At 45.2% G+C, this 16,905-nt stretch overlaps 1 protein-coding gene across 1 annotated transcript; it reads right to left on the bottom strand.

Annotated features, from left to right (window-relative positions):
- Positions 1–278: 278 nt before the first annotated feature.
- On the bottom strand, positions 279–16,527 carry PPP2CB (protein phosphatase 2 catalytic subunit beta). The gene is made up of 7 exons (XM_082205157.1): positions 16,105–16,527; positions 13,487–13,696; positions 13,164–13,337; positions 11,825–11,914; positions 3,204–3,365; positions 2,042–2,160; positions 279–937 (listed from the first exon to the last, which is right to left on the bottom strand). Exons 1-7 carry the CDS (start codon positions 16,204–16,206, stop codon positions 865–867), a joined length of 930 nt encoding a protein of 309 aa, XP_082061283.1. The 5' UTR covers positions 16,207–16,527; the 3' UTR covers positions 279–864.
- Between the last annotated feature and the right edge of the window lie 378 nt (positions 16,528–16,905).

The following is a 16,905-nucleotide window of genomic DNA, read 5'->3' as shown; positions in this document are numbered from 1 at the left end:
TGTCTTATGCAGCATATCAAAATGTGAGTTCTAAATATTTAGTTGCAGATACTAGTTAGCATGAAGTAATGATATAAACTAGAAAACTATTAGCTATTACCTTTATACTACTATGAAAGGAAGAGTGAGTGCAAACAGTCTCATGCTATGTTTGTGGCCCTGGTCCTACATGTTTAGCTGCCAGATATTTAATGCCAAGAAGCAGTATTCCAACAACTGATAAATCCCCTATAATGAATGAGAAAGAGAAATTATTTCATTTCAGTGTACCCATCTGATTGGAGTAATGATCTGCAAGTTTATTTGCTCAAATACATCAAATAAGACGCAAGCACTTTGACAAATATACAGAAAAAAGGTAGGATCAACACAGAACAGTAATCTAGCTTAAATGGAGGGAAAGCTTATGACAACATACTCCCAAGAGGAACTTTCTTCTGCAGTTAAGTTACTTATGTCAATAAAATAGAGGGCGATAGGCGTAAGAAGGAAGTTAGTTTGTGCATTTTTCTTAAACTTCAAAATGTTAATACATGCCAGTTAAACACTACAACTAAAATTTACAAGTAAGCATGACAGGGAGATGAGTTTGTTAGTTACCTTTCCTCTTTGAATAGTCCAGAAGAAAACAATTACTATAGTTACAGCAGGCAAACTGGCTGTTGGACTGGCTGATAAAGGATTGATTAGTGCGTTGAAGTCCATCTGAAGTTGTGCTCAAAAGCTCGTCATCCTCATTATGGCACAGTTTGGTCCATGAAGAGGCTTTACGCTGAGACAGACCTCAACTTATCACAAATTGTTGCTTTTCAAAAATTGCCAGGTGTACTACTACTGATCAAGGTCAGGCTGAGGAAGAGATGTTTATAGGAAGTAGTCAGGGGTACGCCGAGTAACATGAGGCTCTCCACGGCGAGGCGCTGGATCAAATTGAAGGCTGTTAAAAGGAAAAGGCTGATTAAGTGCTTTGTTGCATTAACTGCTGCATTTTTGTTAATTAAATCCCATACCTGTCCTCTCCCCACTCTCATTTCCACAAGTTCCATTCTTAAGCTATTTTATTGCAGAATGCCAGGCCGATAAAGATCATTCAGGTTTGCCAAAACTGAAAATTATATTTCAGACAAGGGTTTAGGATTTCAAGGACAATGTTTGTGCTTGCTTGACTATGGTAGACAATTACCCATATTTCACTAAATGTTATGCGACACTGAATCAAAAAAGGGAAATTGTATTTTTATTATCTGCAACAAACGTTATCAATATTTCAGTCATCATTTCCCATACTTTCACTCTCTATTAGGGCTTGAGCGGGAAAAGTTCCAATGAAATAAAAATGGACTCATTTAGCAGTGTTTTAATCATGATTTGTTTAAAATTCTGTCCCTACATTGAAGGTGACTATTTTGTGGTGTAATTCCCAAATTAATGTGTCCTATTCCTTGATTAGACGAGGTAGCAATTCAACTTGAGTTGATGTTAAAAACAAATGCAGTATTCTTTAACATACAGTTTCAAAAATATTACTTATGTTTTAGCTATCATTTTCTGAACATTAAGGCCTAGTTTGCACATCACACTAAGCCTTGGAATGTGAGCAGTCCACCCCCTGCCCCGGCCTGCTACTGAACTAAGCCATAACTTCACGTCACCCAAACTCAGGCTTGTGGTTTAGATCTCTGAGGCCTGACCACAAGCTGTAACCAAAGTTTGCACTATGGGTTATGGCTTGTCCAGTTGAGCTAATCCCCGAGCCCAGATTTCGACAACATGATGAACCAAGCTTTGTCCCGCTCAGTGCAGCAGCAAAACAAATGGAAAGGAGCAAAGTGGCTGCAATCTTCTCTCCACGAGTCCACACATTTGTGCTAAACCATAACTAGGCTTCCAGCATAGCTAAACTAGGCCCATGAGATATTCTTTAGAGTTCATACTGCAAAAGTGGTGTACTCTATAGAATTCATCAACACTTAACACAAGCCAGAGAACTTTACCCCTTGCAACCCCACCCCCATTGTTAAAACAAGCTCATGTTTCTTACAAGGAATATTTTAAAGTGTCATCTAGTTCCATGATAGCAGCCTGGTTCCCACAACGATAACAGTAATTGGGTGCACTGAAAATGGTGACCACATTCCGATCATGACACCAGTTGTAACCCTGCAGTGGGGGGAAGAAAATGCTTTCAGTGAAAAGTGTCAACCAATTTCTTCTTAAGAAGGTGTAACTAGATTAAAAGGTGTAAGGCCAGTAATCCCATGACCCTGAGGAGGGAGATCCAGGGGTCACAGGAAGCAGCTAATTCCCTTCTCTGGCAGCAGAAAGCAAGCTCTGATGCTAAATTCCCCTTCCGCATAGCTGAAACTTCCACAACTTTTGCTCTACCCTGATCAGAGGTGATAAAGAGACATGCTGGGGGTAGGCCAAAATACTTTGATCTAATCCTTCCCAGTACCCTGACAAGTCCCACACCAGGGACAAAACTACAGCCCAGGAGCTGAAAACTATTCCTTTCTATCTCCCTTGCATTGGTCCCAATGGTAGGGAAATAGTTTAAATAAAAAGAAAAGGACGGAGTAGCATAAGACTGCTCCTTTGTCCTCCCTTTCACAGTGCTGGCACAAGCCCAGCAGGGCCATCTTTGACTCGCCCTCCCCATCCCCTTAGGAATGCATCCTACCTTGCTTTATATATTTTCACTGGTACAAAACAAACTATTTCAGAGTCAGAGCAAACATGCTTTGCACTATCTCAATGAATACTAATTATGTTCAAATGCAAACACCAATTTTTACATCTTTAAACATTCTCTGTAACTCGTGGCGAATTATCAAACCCTATCCACTAGCAAATTGGAAAATGTGGGATGCTCACTTGAAATGTCCCCTTAAAATTAATTTAGTATAAACTAAAATCAGTCACAGAGACATTAATATTACAGGATTAACTGGCACACTGGCAAATAAAGTTAACTGAACCATATATTTGTGACACGTGTAAACATTTTTATTTACTCTGAATATTGTTCTGATAATTCTTGATGAATATTATACTAATTTACACCTTCTAAGATACAGAACATTTTTGGTGCCTACTACATAGCATAAAAATTCAAGATGCTGAGACTATACAACCTTCTTTCCAAAAAAGACACACTTTCATTTTTAAGCCTTAGGCGGCTAGGTGCAACAGAGAAATTATACCTCCATTACAAGTTGGTGAGCACGAGACACCAATGTAAGCCCATTGGCATGGTTAAATGTTTCAGAGATATCTTGACCAAATGTATAGCCAGCACCACGTGGAGAAATCCCCCAGCCACCACGATCATCTGGATCTGACCATAACAGATCACACATTGGGCCCTGTTCAAAGAAAATGGTACAGTATGTTACATAAGGAGGGAAATATTGCAAAAGGTAATCTAAAAAGTGTTAAACTCCTGGATCTCTTAAGTATACTGCATATTCTCTACAATAAAAACATTTTACAGAGAAATAGGAAAAGTTGTTTCTTACAGTCTTCAGGAATTTGAAAATGAAACCTATCTAGAGAAAACAAGTGTGAAAATCAGAGAAGTGAACAGTATCAATAGGAAAAAAAATCACCCAACCCCCCTGTAAAAGTGATGAGAAACTTAGCAGATGAGTTTGGCAAACAAAGAGGTGTATGAAGTAAAAGCATCAAAACAAAATACGTTCCAAGCCAAAAAGAAAAGTTAATACCAGCAACAATCAAACACAGATGGAGCAGAAGAACTAAAAGCAGGATAAAAAAATAAGTCAATAAATAGAAAAAAGCATACTAGGAAAAAACAGGAAAATATAATTGAACATCACCAGTATGTGAACTATTGCGCATGTATCTGGCAAAAGATCAAGTTGAACAGAAAAGCCACAGTGCTGTTTAGAGAGAAAATTGGTAAAGAAAAAGTGTAATTTCGGTTGAAATGAAAACTAGGTTGAAAGGACCAGAGGCAGTAAAGGCACTGAGAAAAACTAATGCAATTCCCAAAAGGAAGAACGGAAACCAGATGACAGCTAAACAAAGGAGAATCCAAAAGAACAGCTGAGGGATGCCAGGATCCTGCAAGATCAGCTCTTGCATGTAAAGTACCTAGGCATAATTCCAGCTTCAAGCACACAAACGAAATGTTTTCGTTAAAGGGTCTACACCCTTCCAATGTGAAAGCTATGCATAATCTCAGAACTGACTCATCTAGCAAACTTTGCATGACATCAGCATCAGTTTAAAATGTACCTTCTAACTATATAGCACTGTAGATGCACGTCTGTGTCTCTCTTAAACTACATAGTCATTGTGGTGCAAACAGAAGAAAGGAGCCATGATCTACCTTGCAGCTCAAACAAAACAGAGCTACAGAAATTTTATGCACTGATTATAGTAAAGCATTATAAACCAAGTGTGTGCACCGGCATGCGGTAAACTTTCAAAGCCAGGTTACAGGCATAATCTCAACTTTCTAAAGTAATTAACACCACAGTTTTCAACTCATGTATGGACATCCAAATTATTATTTACAAATGCCCAGAATAATTCTATTTATACAAGACAATAGCCCTATTCAGGCATCATGTCTGCCAAGGTCCCTGCATGACTCTGTCTACACCCACCCCCACTAAGGTCTGAATGAGCTTCTATCCTCACTTAGTCAAGCACGTTTAGAATTCTCACTGAGATTTCCCCGTTTAACTTGAGAAAGCCGGGTGTGCCTGAGATGCTGGGGACTGGATCCTTGTGCTTCCTACGTATGTTGGAATGCGGATGCTAAATCCTGATGCAAAGTGCTTTTAGGAAAGGGGGAGCAAACTATAAACTTCTAGAGAAGATCTCAACCAGAGCCAGGGCTTTTTCGGCTATGGCTCCGATCTGGTGGAACGCTCTGTCACAAGAGACTAGGGCCCTGCGGGACTTGACATCTTTCCGCAGGGCCTGCAAGACAGAGCTGTTCCCCCAGGCCTTTGGCCAAGCCACAGCCTGACCCCCTCCTCTGGTAATCCTCACAGAACTCTAGCCCAATGGTTGCCATTAATTTGATTTAAACTGATTTTATAATGAATTGATTTTAGAATGTTGTATTATTTTACTGTTGTTAGCTGCTCTGAGCCCGGCTTCGGCTGGGGAGGGCGGGATATAAATAAAAATTTATTATTACTATTATCTACACATTCTCAACCTCCTCAAAAAGCTAGTCTTGCTCTTTTAAAACATATTTCAGCTGTAGCAATGTACTAGCCACTTTGTAAAGTTACAGGAGACCAACTCCAGTTGCTACGGAACTGTTGTTATCCAAGTGCATTCTGTGTTGACTAAAATCCAGTGCAAATGAATGAGTCATGTATCACTGCCATGAGTGCACATAATAAACCATTTGAGAAACATCTGTGTCAAGATGTACTGCAGATATGTGGTCCATGGCCTTTTCTGTGGTGGCATCCTGACTATGAAATGCCTTCCTCCTGGAAATAAATCAGGCCCCAATGCTTTTGACATTCCAACACTAGGCTGGGCATTTATGAATATTAGCCCACTGCTACATTTCACACTGTGAAATGTAATTCCCCATTTTTACCTGCTTTCATTTAAGTAACTAGATGTGTTATTATCATTTTAAATATTGTCACCCACCATGAGATGAGCTGAAAAAATATCATTGGAACAAAGTATCTATACCACCAATTCAGGGCTTGATATGACACCCAAGTTGTGCAGACGTTTTGTTCTTACAGACCCTATTATGGTAAACTATAAAGTAGAAGTTCTGGTCTGTTCATTTTCTAGCCATCCTGTCAGGGAACTGACATCAGAGGAAAGGGAGGTGGTAGGGCTCCCAGAGGCTGGGACAGAGTCAGCAGCTAAAGCAGGGACCAGCAGGGGGAGCGAGGGGTCTCTGGAGGAGGATCTCAGGAATGCTGAGAGAGACGCAGCAGCCAAGGCAGGAACCAGCAGGGGAGAGGAAGGGGTGAGAGACACGTCCAGCGAAAACAGCGGGGAGGTGTCAGAAGCAACCGTAGGGAGACCCATACTTCGCCGGAAGCTGCCACGTCGTGAGTCCAGGAGACGCGTTTCCGTTAAGGAGCTTCTTTGCTGGAAGCGCTTCCGCAGGCAGCCACTGTCAGACTCTACGAGTGACTAGAGCAGACATGTCTGAGGAGCTCTGTCACACACAGAGGTTTGTGGAGCCGCACAAACTCTGAGGGGGCACAATTTTAAGCACAAGCAGCTAATCATCCCCTCACAGCAGTCTGACAGTCTTTGTACGCTGCCTGTGCAGGAGAAAGCATCATGAGCAACCCAGCCGGAACCGGAGAGGCAGGGGTTGGAGCTGGTCCAAGCTTGGAAGAAAGGTATCAAGCTTTGGAGGTCCAACTTGCGCTGCAGACGGCGAGGCTCGAGGAGAGAAGGGCTCAGGATGCAGACAAGAAGGGGAGAACCACTCAGTTCCCCAGAAAGGTACCAGGATTGGTGCAGAAGTTTGGGGGGGACCCCAAGGATTACCATGCCTTTAGGACAGAGATGCAATATGCCCTTAATGTGCAGTTTGATGAGTTCCCTGATGAGGAATCGCGAGTTGCTTTCGTAATTGGGCATCTTGAGAAGGGGGCGCGAGACTGGGTTCGACCCCTGATGGCAACGCACAATGATATCCTAAAGGACACTATGAAGTTCTTTCGTGCAATGGATATCATGTTTTCCAGCGATATTGAGGAAGGGGTGGTGCGCAGACAGCTAATGGCTTGCAAGCAGGGAAGCCGATCGGTCCGTGAGTACTGGACTGAATTTACCATGCTGATTCACAGATTGGGGTGGGATTTATCGGCGGCACCCATTCAGATGCTATTTGAAGAAGGTCTTTCTTCGGCTGTGAAAGACGAGCTGTCCCGGAGCCCCAGGGCGGTGTCTATGGATCAGCTGACCAAATCTGCGCTGACCATTGGAGCGCGCCAGGAGGCAAGAGCCTTGGAGAGGCGGGAAGGGAGAGGGGAACGTTGGAAGGAGTTCCGCATTCCAGACATTCCTGAGCCAGCTTTCCCGCCGGCAGAGCCGATGGAAATCGGAACAGCGCGCGCGCGCGCAGTTTCAAAGCCCAGTGAGGGGGCTAAGAAGGAGGGAAAAGGAGCCCGGAAATGCTATCTCTGCCAACAGCCAGGCCACTTTGCCAGAGTCTGCCCCCAGAGGAAGGAATGGCAAGGGATGGTGGGAGCTGTTGAGGGGGGAGAGCAGGGAGAAACGGAGCAGGTAAAAGCCAACGCCTGGTTGCCACCGTCAGGGCACTGCAGCCAGGCCAAAGAGCAGTGAAAGTGCCCGTGCCAGAAGCTCCTCGACCTGCTCTAGTGATTGAAGTGTCGCTAGAGCTGCAAAATGGACACCCCCTAAAAATAAAGGCGCTGTTGGACTCAGGCAGCTCCTGCAATTTTATGAGCAAGGAGTTTGCTGCTGAACACCAGATACAGACGATCCCTTTAAGCAACCCCCTGCAGGTGACCACGATCGATGGCAGGGAACTGTTGGGAGGAGGAGTCAGCTTGCAGACCGTCCCAATGATAATGAGGGTGGCAAGGCACACAGAACTGATAGCGTTTAATGTGGCCACCTTGGGAGGCGCTCCCATTATTTTGGGAATGAGCTGGCTAGCCCTACATGATCCGCTGGTGGGCTGGCATCAAAGAGTGGTTTCCTTCGGTTCAGCACATTGCTTAGAACACTGCAGGGGGGAAAAGGGTTCAGCAGGGGCCCAAGCCACCCTAGCAGGGACTGAAGTAATGGAGAAGGTGAAGGTGCCACCACAGTATGCAGATCTCAGCGACGTGTTCAGCGAGAAGGAAGCTGACCAACTACCCCCGCATAGGCCCTTTGATTGCCAGATCAATTTACTCCCTGGAGCACAGCTTCCTGTAGGCAAGTTGTATGCCATGTCAGACAGGGAAATGCAGGAGTTGCGAGAGTTCATTGACAAGAACCTGAAGAGAGGCTTCATCAGAGAGTCCAAGGCAGCGGGGGGTAGCCCAGTGTTTTTTGTGGATAAAAAGCACACGGACAAGCCGAGACTTGTATGTGATTTCAGGCGGTTAAATGCAGTGACAGAGCCGGCGGCTTTTCCTATGCCCAGGATTGATGATATTTTGACCAGGGTGCGGAAGGGAAAGATTTTTACAAAGCTGGACCTAAGGGGGGCGTACAACCTGATACGTATAAGGAAAGGGGATGAATGGAAAACCACCATGTTCACCCCTTTGGGGGCATTTGAATACCTCGTGATGCCTTTTGGATTACAAACAGGCTCCGCGTGTTTTCAATCTTTCATGAACCACGTACTGGGGCCTTTGCTCTACAAGAATTGCGTGGCCTTCCTAGATGATGTGTTGGTGTATTCGGAGAATGAGGAGCAACATGTGAGAGACGTCAGAGAAGTGTTGGGCAGGCTGCAAGCCAACAGGCTGTGGGTGAAACTGGAGAAGTGTCAGTTTCATACCAAGGAGGTGGAATTCCTGGGGTACCGCTTGTCAGACAAGGGGTTGGCCATGGACCCCGGCAAGGTTCAAGCAGTGCTGGAATGGAAAACACCCAAAACCAAGAAGGATGTGCAGAGGTTCCTAGGGTTTGGAAACTTTTATCGTAAGTTCATCCGAAACTTCGCCCACCTGACGGCGCCCATCACGGACTGTCTCAGCAGTAAAAAGAAGTTTGTTTGGACGGCGGAGGCGGAGCGAGCGTTTGAGGAACTGAAAAGGGCCTTCGCCTCTGATGAACAACTTCTGCATGTGGATTTACAAAAAAAGCTGAGGGTCGAAACAGACGCATCTGACAGAGCCATAGGGGCGGTGCTTCTTCTGCAGCCGGGGAAGGAGGAGTCAGAGTGGCGACCGTGTGCCTTCTTTTCGCGAAAGCTGAACAAATCCGAGAGGAACTACACGGTGTACGACCGGGAACTTCTTGCGATTCATGAGGCTTTCCGGAGATGGAGGCACCTGCTAATTGGTGCACAACATAAGGTGCAAGTGTGCACGGACCATAAGAATCTAGAGTATTGGAGAACTGCGCGAGTGCTCAACCAACGGCAGTTGAGATGGGCCCAGGAGTTCTCCAAATTTAACTTTGAGATTTGTTACGTGCCAGGCCCAGAGAACGTTAGGGCGGACGCTCTCTCACGCAAACCTGAATATTTGGAGGGGGAGGGAGCACCCGAAGAGACCCATGTCATTCCAGAGGACCGCTGGGTGTGTGGGGCGGCATTGGTGGGGCAAAGGGAACTGGTAGAGGGAACGGTGCAGGATGAATACGCCCAGGACAAACTCAGGGGTCTCAGGAGGGAGGGAGACAAACCCGGGGGTTTTGAGGAGAGAAACGGGGCGTTGTACTACAAGGGAGCGTTATATATACCTGAAGGGGAATTGAGGGAAAAGGTACTCAAGCAACTGCACAATAGCCCCACAGCAGGGCATTTTGGGCAACACAAAACCATGTGGCTGGTTACCAGGGAATTCTGGTGGCCCAAGGTCAGGGAAGATGTGCGGGAGTATGTGAGAGGGTGTGACCAATGCCAACGAGCCAAGGGGGAGAGGCGGGCACCGGCAGGTTTATTAGAACCACTACCCACGCCGGAAAGACCATGGGAGGCAGTGGCAATAGATTTCATGACTGATCTGCCAAGGTCCAGAGGGAAAACAGCCATCATGGTTGTGGTAGACCTGTTAACCAAGATGGCCCACTTTATAGCCGGCTCACATGCGGTCACAGCGGAAGAAACCGCTAAATTGTTTGTGGAACATGTGTTTAGGCTGCATGGCGCCCCCTTGAGGGTGGTTTCTGACCGAGGGAAACAATTTACTTCCAGGTTCTGGAGGAAGCTCATGAGCTTATTGCATGTAGAGGTGAATTTCTCAACTGCCCGTCATCCAGAAACCAACGGGCAGGCGGAAAGAGCTAATGGTGTCCTCCAGCAATATTTGAGGTGTTATGTGAATGACAGAGAGAATGATTGGGTGGAGAAGCTGGCGTTGGCAGAATTTGCCTACAACAATGCAGAGAACGTGTCCACGGGGATGAGCCCCTGTTTGGCTAATCACGGGTGTCATCCCCGAGCCTTCCCAGGGGGGGAAGGGGAGAACTGGAGCGTTCCAGCTGCAGAACAGTTCGTTGAAGAAATGGAAGCGATCCATCGCCAGCTCCAACTCAACTTAAACAGGGCTAAGGAGGAATATAAGAGGCAGGCAGACAAAACCAGAAGGGAAGGGGAAAGCATTAGGGTGGGGGACCAGGTGTGGCTGTCCACCCAAGGGTTACCATTCAAAGGGGGTTGTAAGAAGTTAAGACCCAAAAGGCTGGGCCCATTTGAAGTCACGCAGCAGGTCAACCCAGTGGCTTTCAGACTCCGGTTACCGAACCACATGAAGCTGCACCCAGTGTTCCACAGGTCGTTGCTGTCACCGTATAAAGGGGACAGAGAAGGGAGGGTCAATAGGGGACCAGCTATGGAGGAAAAAGAACACAGCTACCATGTAGCGGAGATTCTCGATTCCAGGTGGAAGGGAGATCAAGTAGAGTATTTGGTAATGTGGGAAGGGGAGCCGGAGTCGGAAAACACCTGGGTCATGGCAGAGGATGTAGATGACGAGGTTTTGATAGAAACTTTTCATCAGAGATTCCCTCGTAAACCTCAGCCAGTGGCGAGGTTCCGGAGGGAATACTTCGCCACCACCGACGAAGAAGAAGAGTTGGAGGGGTTCTCTGATTCCGAGGCGGAGGAGGATTCAGCGAGCCGGAACGAAGACCGATGGAGGGAAATGTTCGAGACGTCTGAAGATGAAGAGGATTCTTTTCGGGGTTTTAGCTCCTCACCGCCCAGAGGAGAGAGTAGGGGCGGGGGGGAAGGGGGCCCTGGAGGGGAGGTGGATGTCAGGGAACTGACATCAGAGGAAAGGGAGGTGGTAGGGCTCCCAGAGGCTGGGAGAGAGTCAGCAGCTAAAGCAGGGACCAGCAGGGGGAGCGAGGGGTCTCTGGAGGAGGATCTCAGTAATGCTGAGCGAGACGCAGCAACCAAGGCAGGAACCAGCAGGGGAGAGAAAGGGGTGAGAGACACGTCCAGCGAAAACAGCGGGGAGGTGTCAGAAGCAACCGTAGGGAGACCCATACTTCGCCGGAAGCTGCCACGTCGTGAGTCCAGGAGACGCGTTTCCGTTAAGGAGCTTCTTTGCTGGAAACGCTTCCGCAGGCAGCCACTGTCAGACTCTACTAGTGACTAGAGCAGACATGTCTGAGGAGCTCTGTCACACACAGAGGTTTGTGGAGCCGCACAAACTCTGAGGGGGCACAATTTTAAGCACAAGCAGCTAATCATCCCCTCACACATCCAATTAAATTCATACATAAAAAATAGTACTGTAGAAGAAAACTCTTGGTTTTTAAGATTGATCAGAGCTTGCAGAATTTTAAAAGGTATTTCCACACACACATGCAACAGGGAATGCCTCATACTGTACAATTTTATACATGTCTACTCAGAAGTAAGGCCCACAAAGGTCGACAGAACTTACTCAGGTACATAACTAGTACTGCATCCAATTTTTATAAATACTAGAATGAACAATAATTTTAAAGGCTAAAGATCTGCAAACTAATTAAGGCAACCAACACATTTTTTAATCAATTAACTGATCAACTGCATGTTGCAACCCTTTTGTCTAGCTATTATATTTGCCTGATTCAGTTCAAAGATATGATACCATACCCTATTCTATATTTAATGTATATATTTGCCATTCAATGTATACTCTGAGTCACAATATATTTTCATTGATATTACCTCATGTGGAACTTCCTGCAGACGATCAAGAGCTCTAATATGATCCAGTGTATCTATAGATGGGGAAAGACCTCCATGGAGACAAAATATCTGAAGAATAAGAACCAGAATAAATTTATTATGTGCACTGCCAAGAGGTTGTATTTTTCATTCACGTGAGGTATTTGTTGATACCAAGAACCAATTCTTATGCTACTGTCGCAACATGCACTTGACAATGAGCCTTGTGTGTTGCTTTCTTTCTCAGTTTTTGCACAAGGGGAGAACAGAAATTTCTACCGAAGATTAAAATCACCAGCTTGTGTGATCACCTGAAACAGGTTTTTCATTGGGCCACTTTAGATGTAACACTAAAACCATTGTTTAGGGTTACAATAATAAACTGCAATGAGCCTCAAACTTAAGGTTCCCCCCTCCCCCACCCTCTTCAGCTGCCAGGAGTTTAGACGTTTTGCTTCTGCTCTAAACGCAGCTTGTATTAAATCTGGACAACCTATAATTAATCTTAACAGTGGTTTGTTGAAACAAGTCAACAAAAAGTCAGTTTATGAAGCTGCCTTGATTCAATTAACTATGGTTAATAATAATCACAATATATCAGCACCCACATAGTTTTCAGTAAACCCAAACAAGTTTCACAAAAGCAATCAATTTAGTAGCACAATGCATTAACATCTAAGCCTGCATAATACAGCGCAAAGAGTAACAAAAACAATTTCCGCCTCCTCTGTGAATATAGTTGATATCATAGCATTTCAACAATCCCCTTCTATCTGCATCATCTAGAGGGGGGAAATAAAGGGTATCAAAATCCTAGGACTTTTTAAAATTGCTCCTTTGTTCTAGAGTGAAGGGTCACTTCAACCAATAAAACTTTTGTTACATAAGCACTTCTATACGCAAGCCAAACTCATTTTAAATTCCAATTCAAATAGCACCAGTAAGCGATCAATTTTTTGCACAGTGAAAAGTTCTGTAGCTTACTTAATAGCGAATTCTTTTTTTTTTGTTCTACATCAACAAAAAGCATCAACATTTCTTAAACTAGTTTCTGAACTCCATACACAAGTATGTTTCACACCTCACAGTGTTATCTGCAAAATATAAACAATATGTATTTTACACCTAACAATTCAAATTAAGGACATGAAATTTAAGTCATTAGTACAGGGCAGTACTATTACCACCGAATAAGAAGGCAAAACCACATATGGGATGGAATGCTGGGCTGTCAGGAGTTCCCTTTCCCCTCCACACATCTGCATCATTCTTGGTAATGGTTTCCAGGTTTACTGAAGCCAAGCTTTTTATGAGTATCACAAAAATAATAGTATCATACCTGTCCATCAACTAGAGCTGTAAGTGGAAGATAGTCAAACAGATCTGTGAAATACTTCCAAACATTGGCATTTCCGTATTTCCGTAGACATTCATCATAGAAGCCATATACTTGTGTAATTTGCCTGCTTTCATGATTGCCTCTCAGAATTGTAATGCGTTCTGGGTAGCGCACCTAGCCATAAAGAACAAACACGTGTTGTAATGATCCACCAGCTGGTATCACCATTATACTCCAGGTGGCATGGAGCTTATCTCATTGCAAAATGTTTACTAAGCATATTTTAATCTAAAACCACAGGAGTCAGAACCTACAAACCTTACCTTTAATGCCACAAGAAGAGTCACAGTTTCCACTGAGTAGTAGCCTCTGTCAACATAATCTCCCATGAAGAGATAGTTTGTGTCTGGTGATTTCCCGCCAATTCTAAAGAGCTCCATAAGGTCATGAAATTGACCGTGGACATCTCCACAAACTGTAACAGGACAACGTACTTCCTGAACATTTGATTCTTTTGTAAGTATCTCTTTAGCCTAATATGAGAAAAAAACAACCAATCAGATTTGAAAACAGACTATATTCAGTTTTTTTATGCAAATGTAAAGAAAAACTGCTGCAACAGAAGATCTAGTGACTGTCCTTAATCTCAGTGTTGAACTGAGTTCCTTGTTGAACTCAACAGGAAAGAGGATGGGGGCAAAATTAGAATCAACCAGCTCTGCCTGTAACTGGCTATGGCTCCACCCTACTGTTTGCCTCCCTGAAGTCTGCCCTACGAGTCCCAATGGGCACCAGTCACAACTGGCATAACGTTTAGGAATTTTCCAGGTGTTCAGGAACTACCTATTATCTCCCGTTTGCAAGTATCACCAACCAAACCCAAAACCCCTACCCCTGTTTCAACAAATGCAAGGCCCTACAACATTCAAAAAGCACTTGCTTGACACTTCAGGATGTGTTTATCAACTCCAAGAAAAATTGTATTGATAAACAAAATCAATATTCTTAAAACTATAATCCTAGGTGCACACCACTTCCAGACCTATCATTACTACCAGCAGCAAACATTATTAAGAAGTTAAACTATATGATCTACAATGGATTAAATACTATTAATCTCATTTCAATTCCATAAATCATAGAATTCCTTCATTTATGTATAATTTTTAGTGGGAAAAGTGCTAGAAATGTGGTCTTCTGGGAGCCATTGCTTCAATGTTTTTGCACTAATTTATGCATATTTCTGATTACATAAACACATTCAGCCCTGCATTTTTAAAAATCCTGATTTCAAAAGACATACCAATAAACTATGATAAAACTCAAGAAATAAGCAAAAAACTATGGGATTCCTGTGGCTCCCTCTTGGCTGTAACTACATAGCTTTCAAAGTCACACTCCTGGTGGCTGGGCAACTACGTCCATAATGCTAAGTGCAATGGATGTTGAATGTTTAGTTGAAAACCGGGGGTAGTTCTGTATCCAATTATACAGAGCAGTGCAAGAATTTACATTACTGAAATATGTGGAAAGCACGTACAGCTGTTTTCCTAACAAAAAGAAAAATGTAAACATTATTTGTACTGTTTAGGCTGCAATCCTATACACACCTGCCTGGGAGTAATTCCCATTGAGCAGGTAAGTATAGGATCACACTGTTAACTCTATATTCTCATAGGCTAGCTAGAGCCATGAAAGAAGCCTTCTGCGTGGGAAGCTGTCCAAAACTTCTGAAAGAAGTCAAATTCAATCAGGCTTCTTTGTATTCAGCCTTGTATGGGGAAGGAAAAGCAAGTAACCTAGTTTGGATAAAGAAACTAGAATGTTCCAAAATTTCCTGGATCAGGGTGTGCAAAAACAGTGAGGATAACTCCATCATTGGAGGTAAAGCATAGCTGTCAACTTTTCCCTTTTCTTGCGAGGAATCCTATTTGGAATAAGGGAATTTCCCTTTAAAAAAGGGAAACGTTGACAGCTATGGAGGTAAAGGAATATACAGAACCGTGTCATAAAGCCATTTTTTCCTCTTCAAAGTGACAAAGCACTTTAACAAAGTGGTGCTATTTTGCACAACGCTCTAAAAAATGTCTGATACATACATTCAAAATGTAGTGACCACATAAGCACTGCATCATCCACTGAGTACTTGGGGTGATACAGTACTGTGGCTCATACCTGGATTATAACAGAACCCACTGCTGTGGGCGCATACTCTGCGTGTGTAAATGACGAGTGGCAAAAGCAACCTCTTACTGCAGGAAATCCGGTGCTGAGAGCATGGTGGGTTTTTGTTTTGTTGTTGTTGGGAAAAAGCAACAATACAGTTGCAGTCATCTGTCTGTGGCCCCCACCCTTCGCAACACTTCCATCTCCCCACGAGCGAGCGGGGAAGAGTAAATGGCAACGGAGGAGAGTGAAATGTAACGTTCCCTACAATCCCACGGTGCCCTTTGCCAGGAACACAGCAAGATTTCAAACCAGACCCCAGGCACCAAGATCTTAACAGTGCTAAGAATGATGAGGATGGAGAGAAATTCGCAGGGAGCGAAGACAGCCCCAGTCCAAGAAAGGCAAAGCCTAGGTTTGAAGTATGACATTGATATACTCCACCGGCTTCATTTGTCGATTGTCAGCTTCGCTCTTAATCTAATTTCTATATGCAAATGTGTGTGTGTGTTTTGGGGGGGGGTACTTTTACACACCCTTGGCAGCCCTTTCCAGAGAACTCTCTCCACCTTTAGCCTTCTCAAAACGGTCTCCTTGGTTTCCCAGGACCCGTTTTACTGGCAAAGGGAGAAGTCCAAACCTTTGGCCCGAGTCATTTTCAGCTCCCCCCCCCCCACTCCTTCCTCTCTCTAGTGATCCTCTCAGATCAACATACGGGTTTTATTTCGGTAGGATCCGGGCCGCCTCCCCCCCCCGCCCCCCCCCGGCCACGCACCTTCTCGCAGAGGCTCCGCACTTGGCTCTCGCTCAGCTGCTTGCACTCGTTGAGCTGCTCGATCCATTGGTCCAGCTCCTTGGTGAAGCTCTTGTCCTCCATTCTGGCCGGCCAGCCGCCCGCTCAGTTGTGGGAGAAGGGAGCAGCTCCGGGCGGCGTGGCCAGGGCGGCGTGGTCCAGGCTGGACCGGCCCAAAGGGAGGGAAAGACGAAGAAAAAAAGGAAGGAAGGAAGGGGGTGAAAGGGGAAAAAAGAAAGACAAGCCAACGGTACTGAGGAGGGGGGGGCAGAGAGGGGGAGGGGAGGGGGAGGCCCGGACCAACGGTCACAAGCCCAACGGCCCGCCTAGAGAGCGCGCGCGCGACACAGGCCCAAGCCTCACCCTCAAGTCCCTCACCCCCTCTCTCTCCCTCCGGCACCGTGTAATGGCGGCGGCGGCGGCGGCGGCGCTGCGCACTTCCGCCTCACGTCGAGGTGCTTCCGGCGAAACGGGCCGGCCGCAGCGCCACCTATCGCCCGGAGGGCAGAACGTGCCTTCTTAGCTCGCCTCTGCTCCGCTCGCGGGAGGGGAAAAGGGATCGAAACCTGAAGGCAGGGGCGGATCTACTATGAAATGAATGAAGCTTAAGCTTCACGGCCCCCTAATCCCCGAGGGCCCCCAGAAGCGGCTTTACTGCAATTTTTTTGGGGTGTGTGTGTGTCTGGTAGACCCAATTTGAGTCACACAACTCAAATTGAGGTTTGTTGTTGTATTTCAATAATCCTGAAGTTTGAGTCAGGAGCACAGATGTTGTGACGGTGG

This window comes from Podarcis vaucheri (genome assembly GCF_965113315.1).
Source record: "Podarcis vaucheri genome assembly, chromosome: 17".
NCBI lineage: Eukaryota > Metazoa > Chordata > Lepidosauria > Squamata > Lacertidae > Podarcis > Podarcis vaucheri.
This window is presented reverse-complemented; position numbering and strand designations above follow the sequence as displayed.

Coding starts and splice junctions, on each gene's coding strand:
- PPP2CB (XM_082205157.1), bottom strand. CDS start 16,206: ATGGAGGACAAGAGCTTCACCAAGGAGCTGGACCAATGGATCGAGCAG. Junction 3,366..11,824: donor TGCAGGAAGTTCCACATGAG/GTAATATCAATG, acceptor TTCTTTGAACAG/GGCCCAATGTGTGATCTGTT. Junction 938..2,041: donor GACACTTTAAAATATTCCTT/GTAAGAAACATG, acceptor TCCTTTTAACAG/CCTTCAATTTGATCCAGCGC.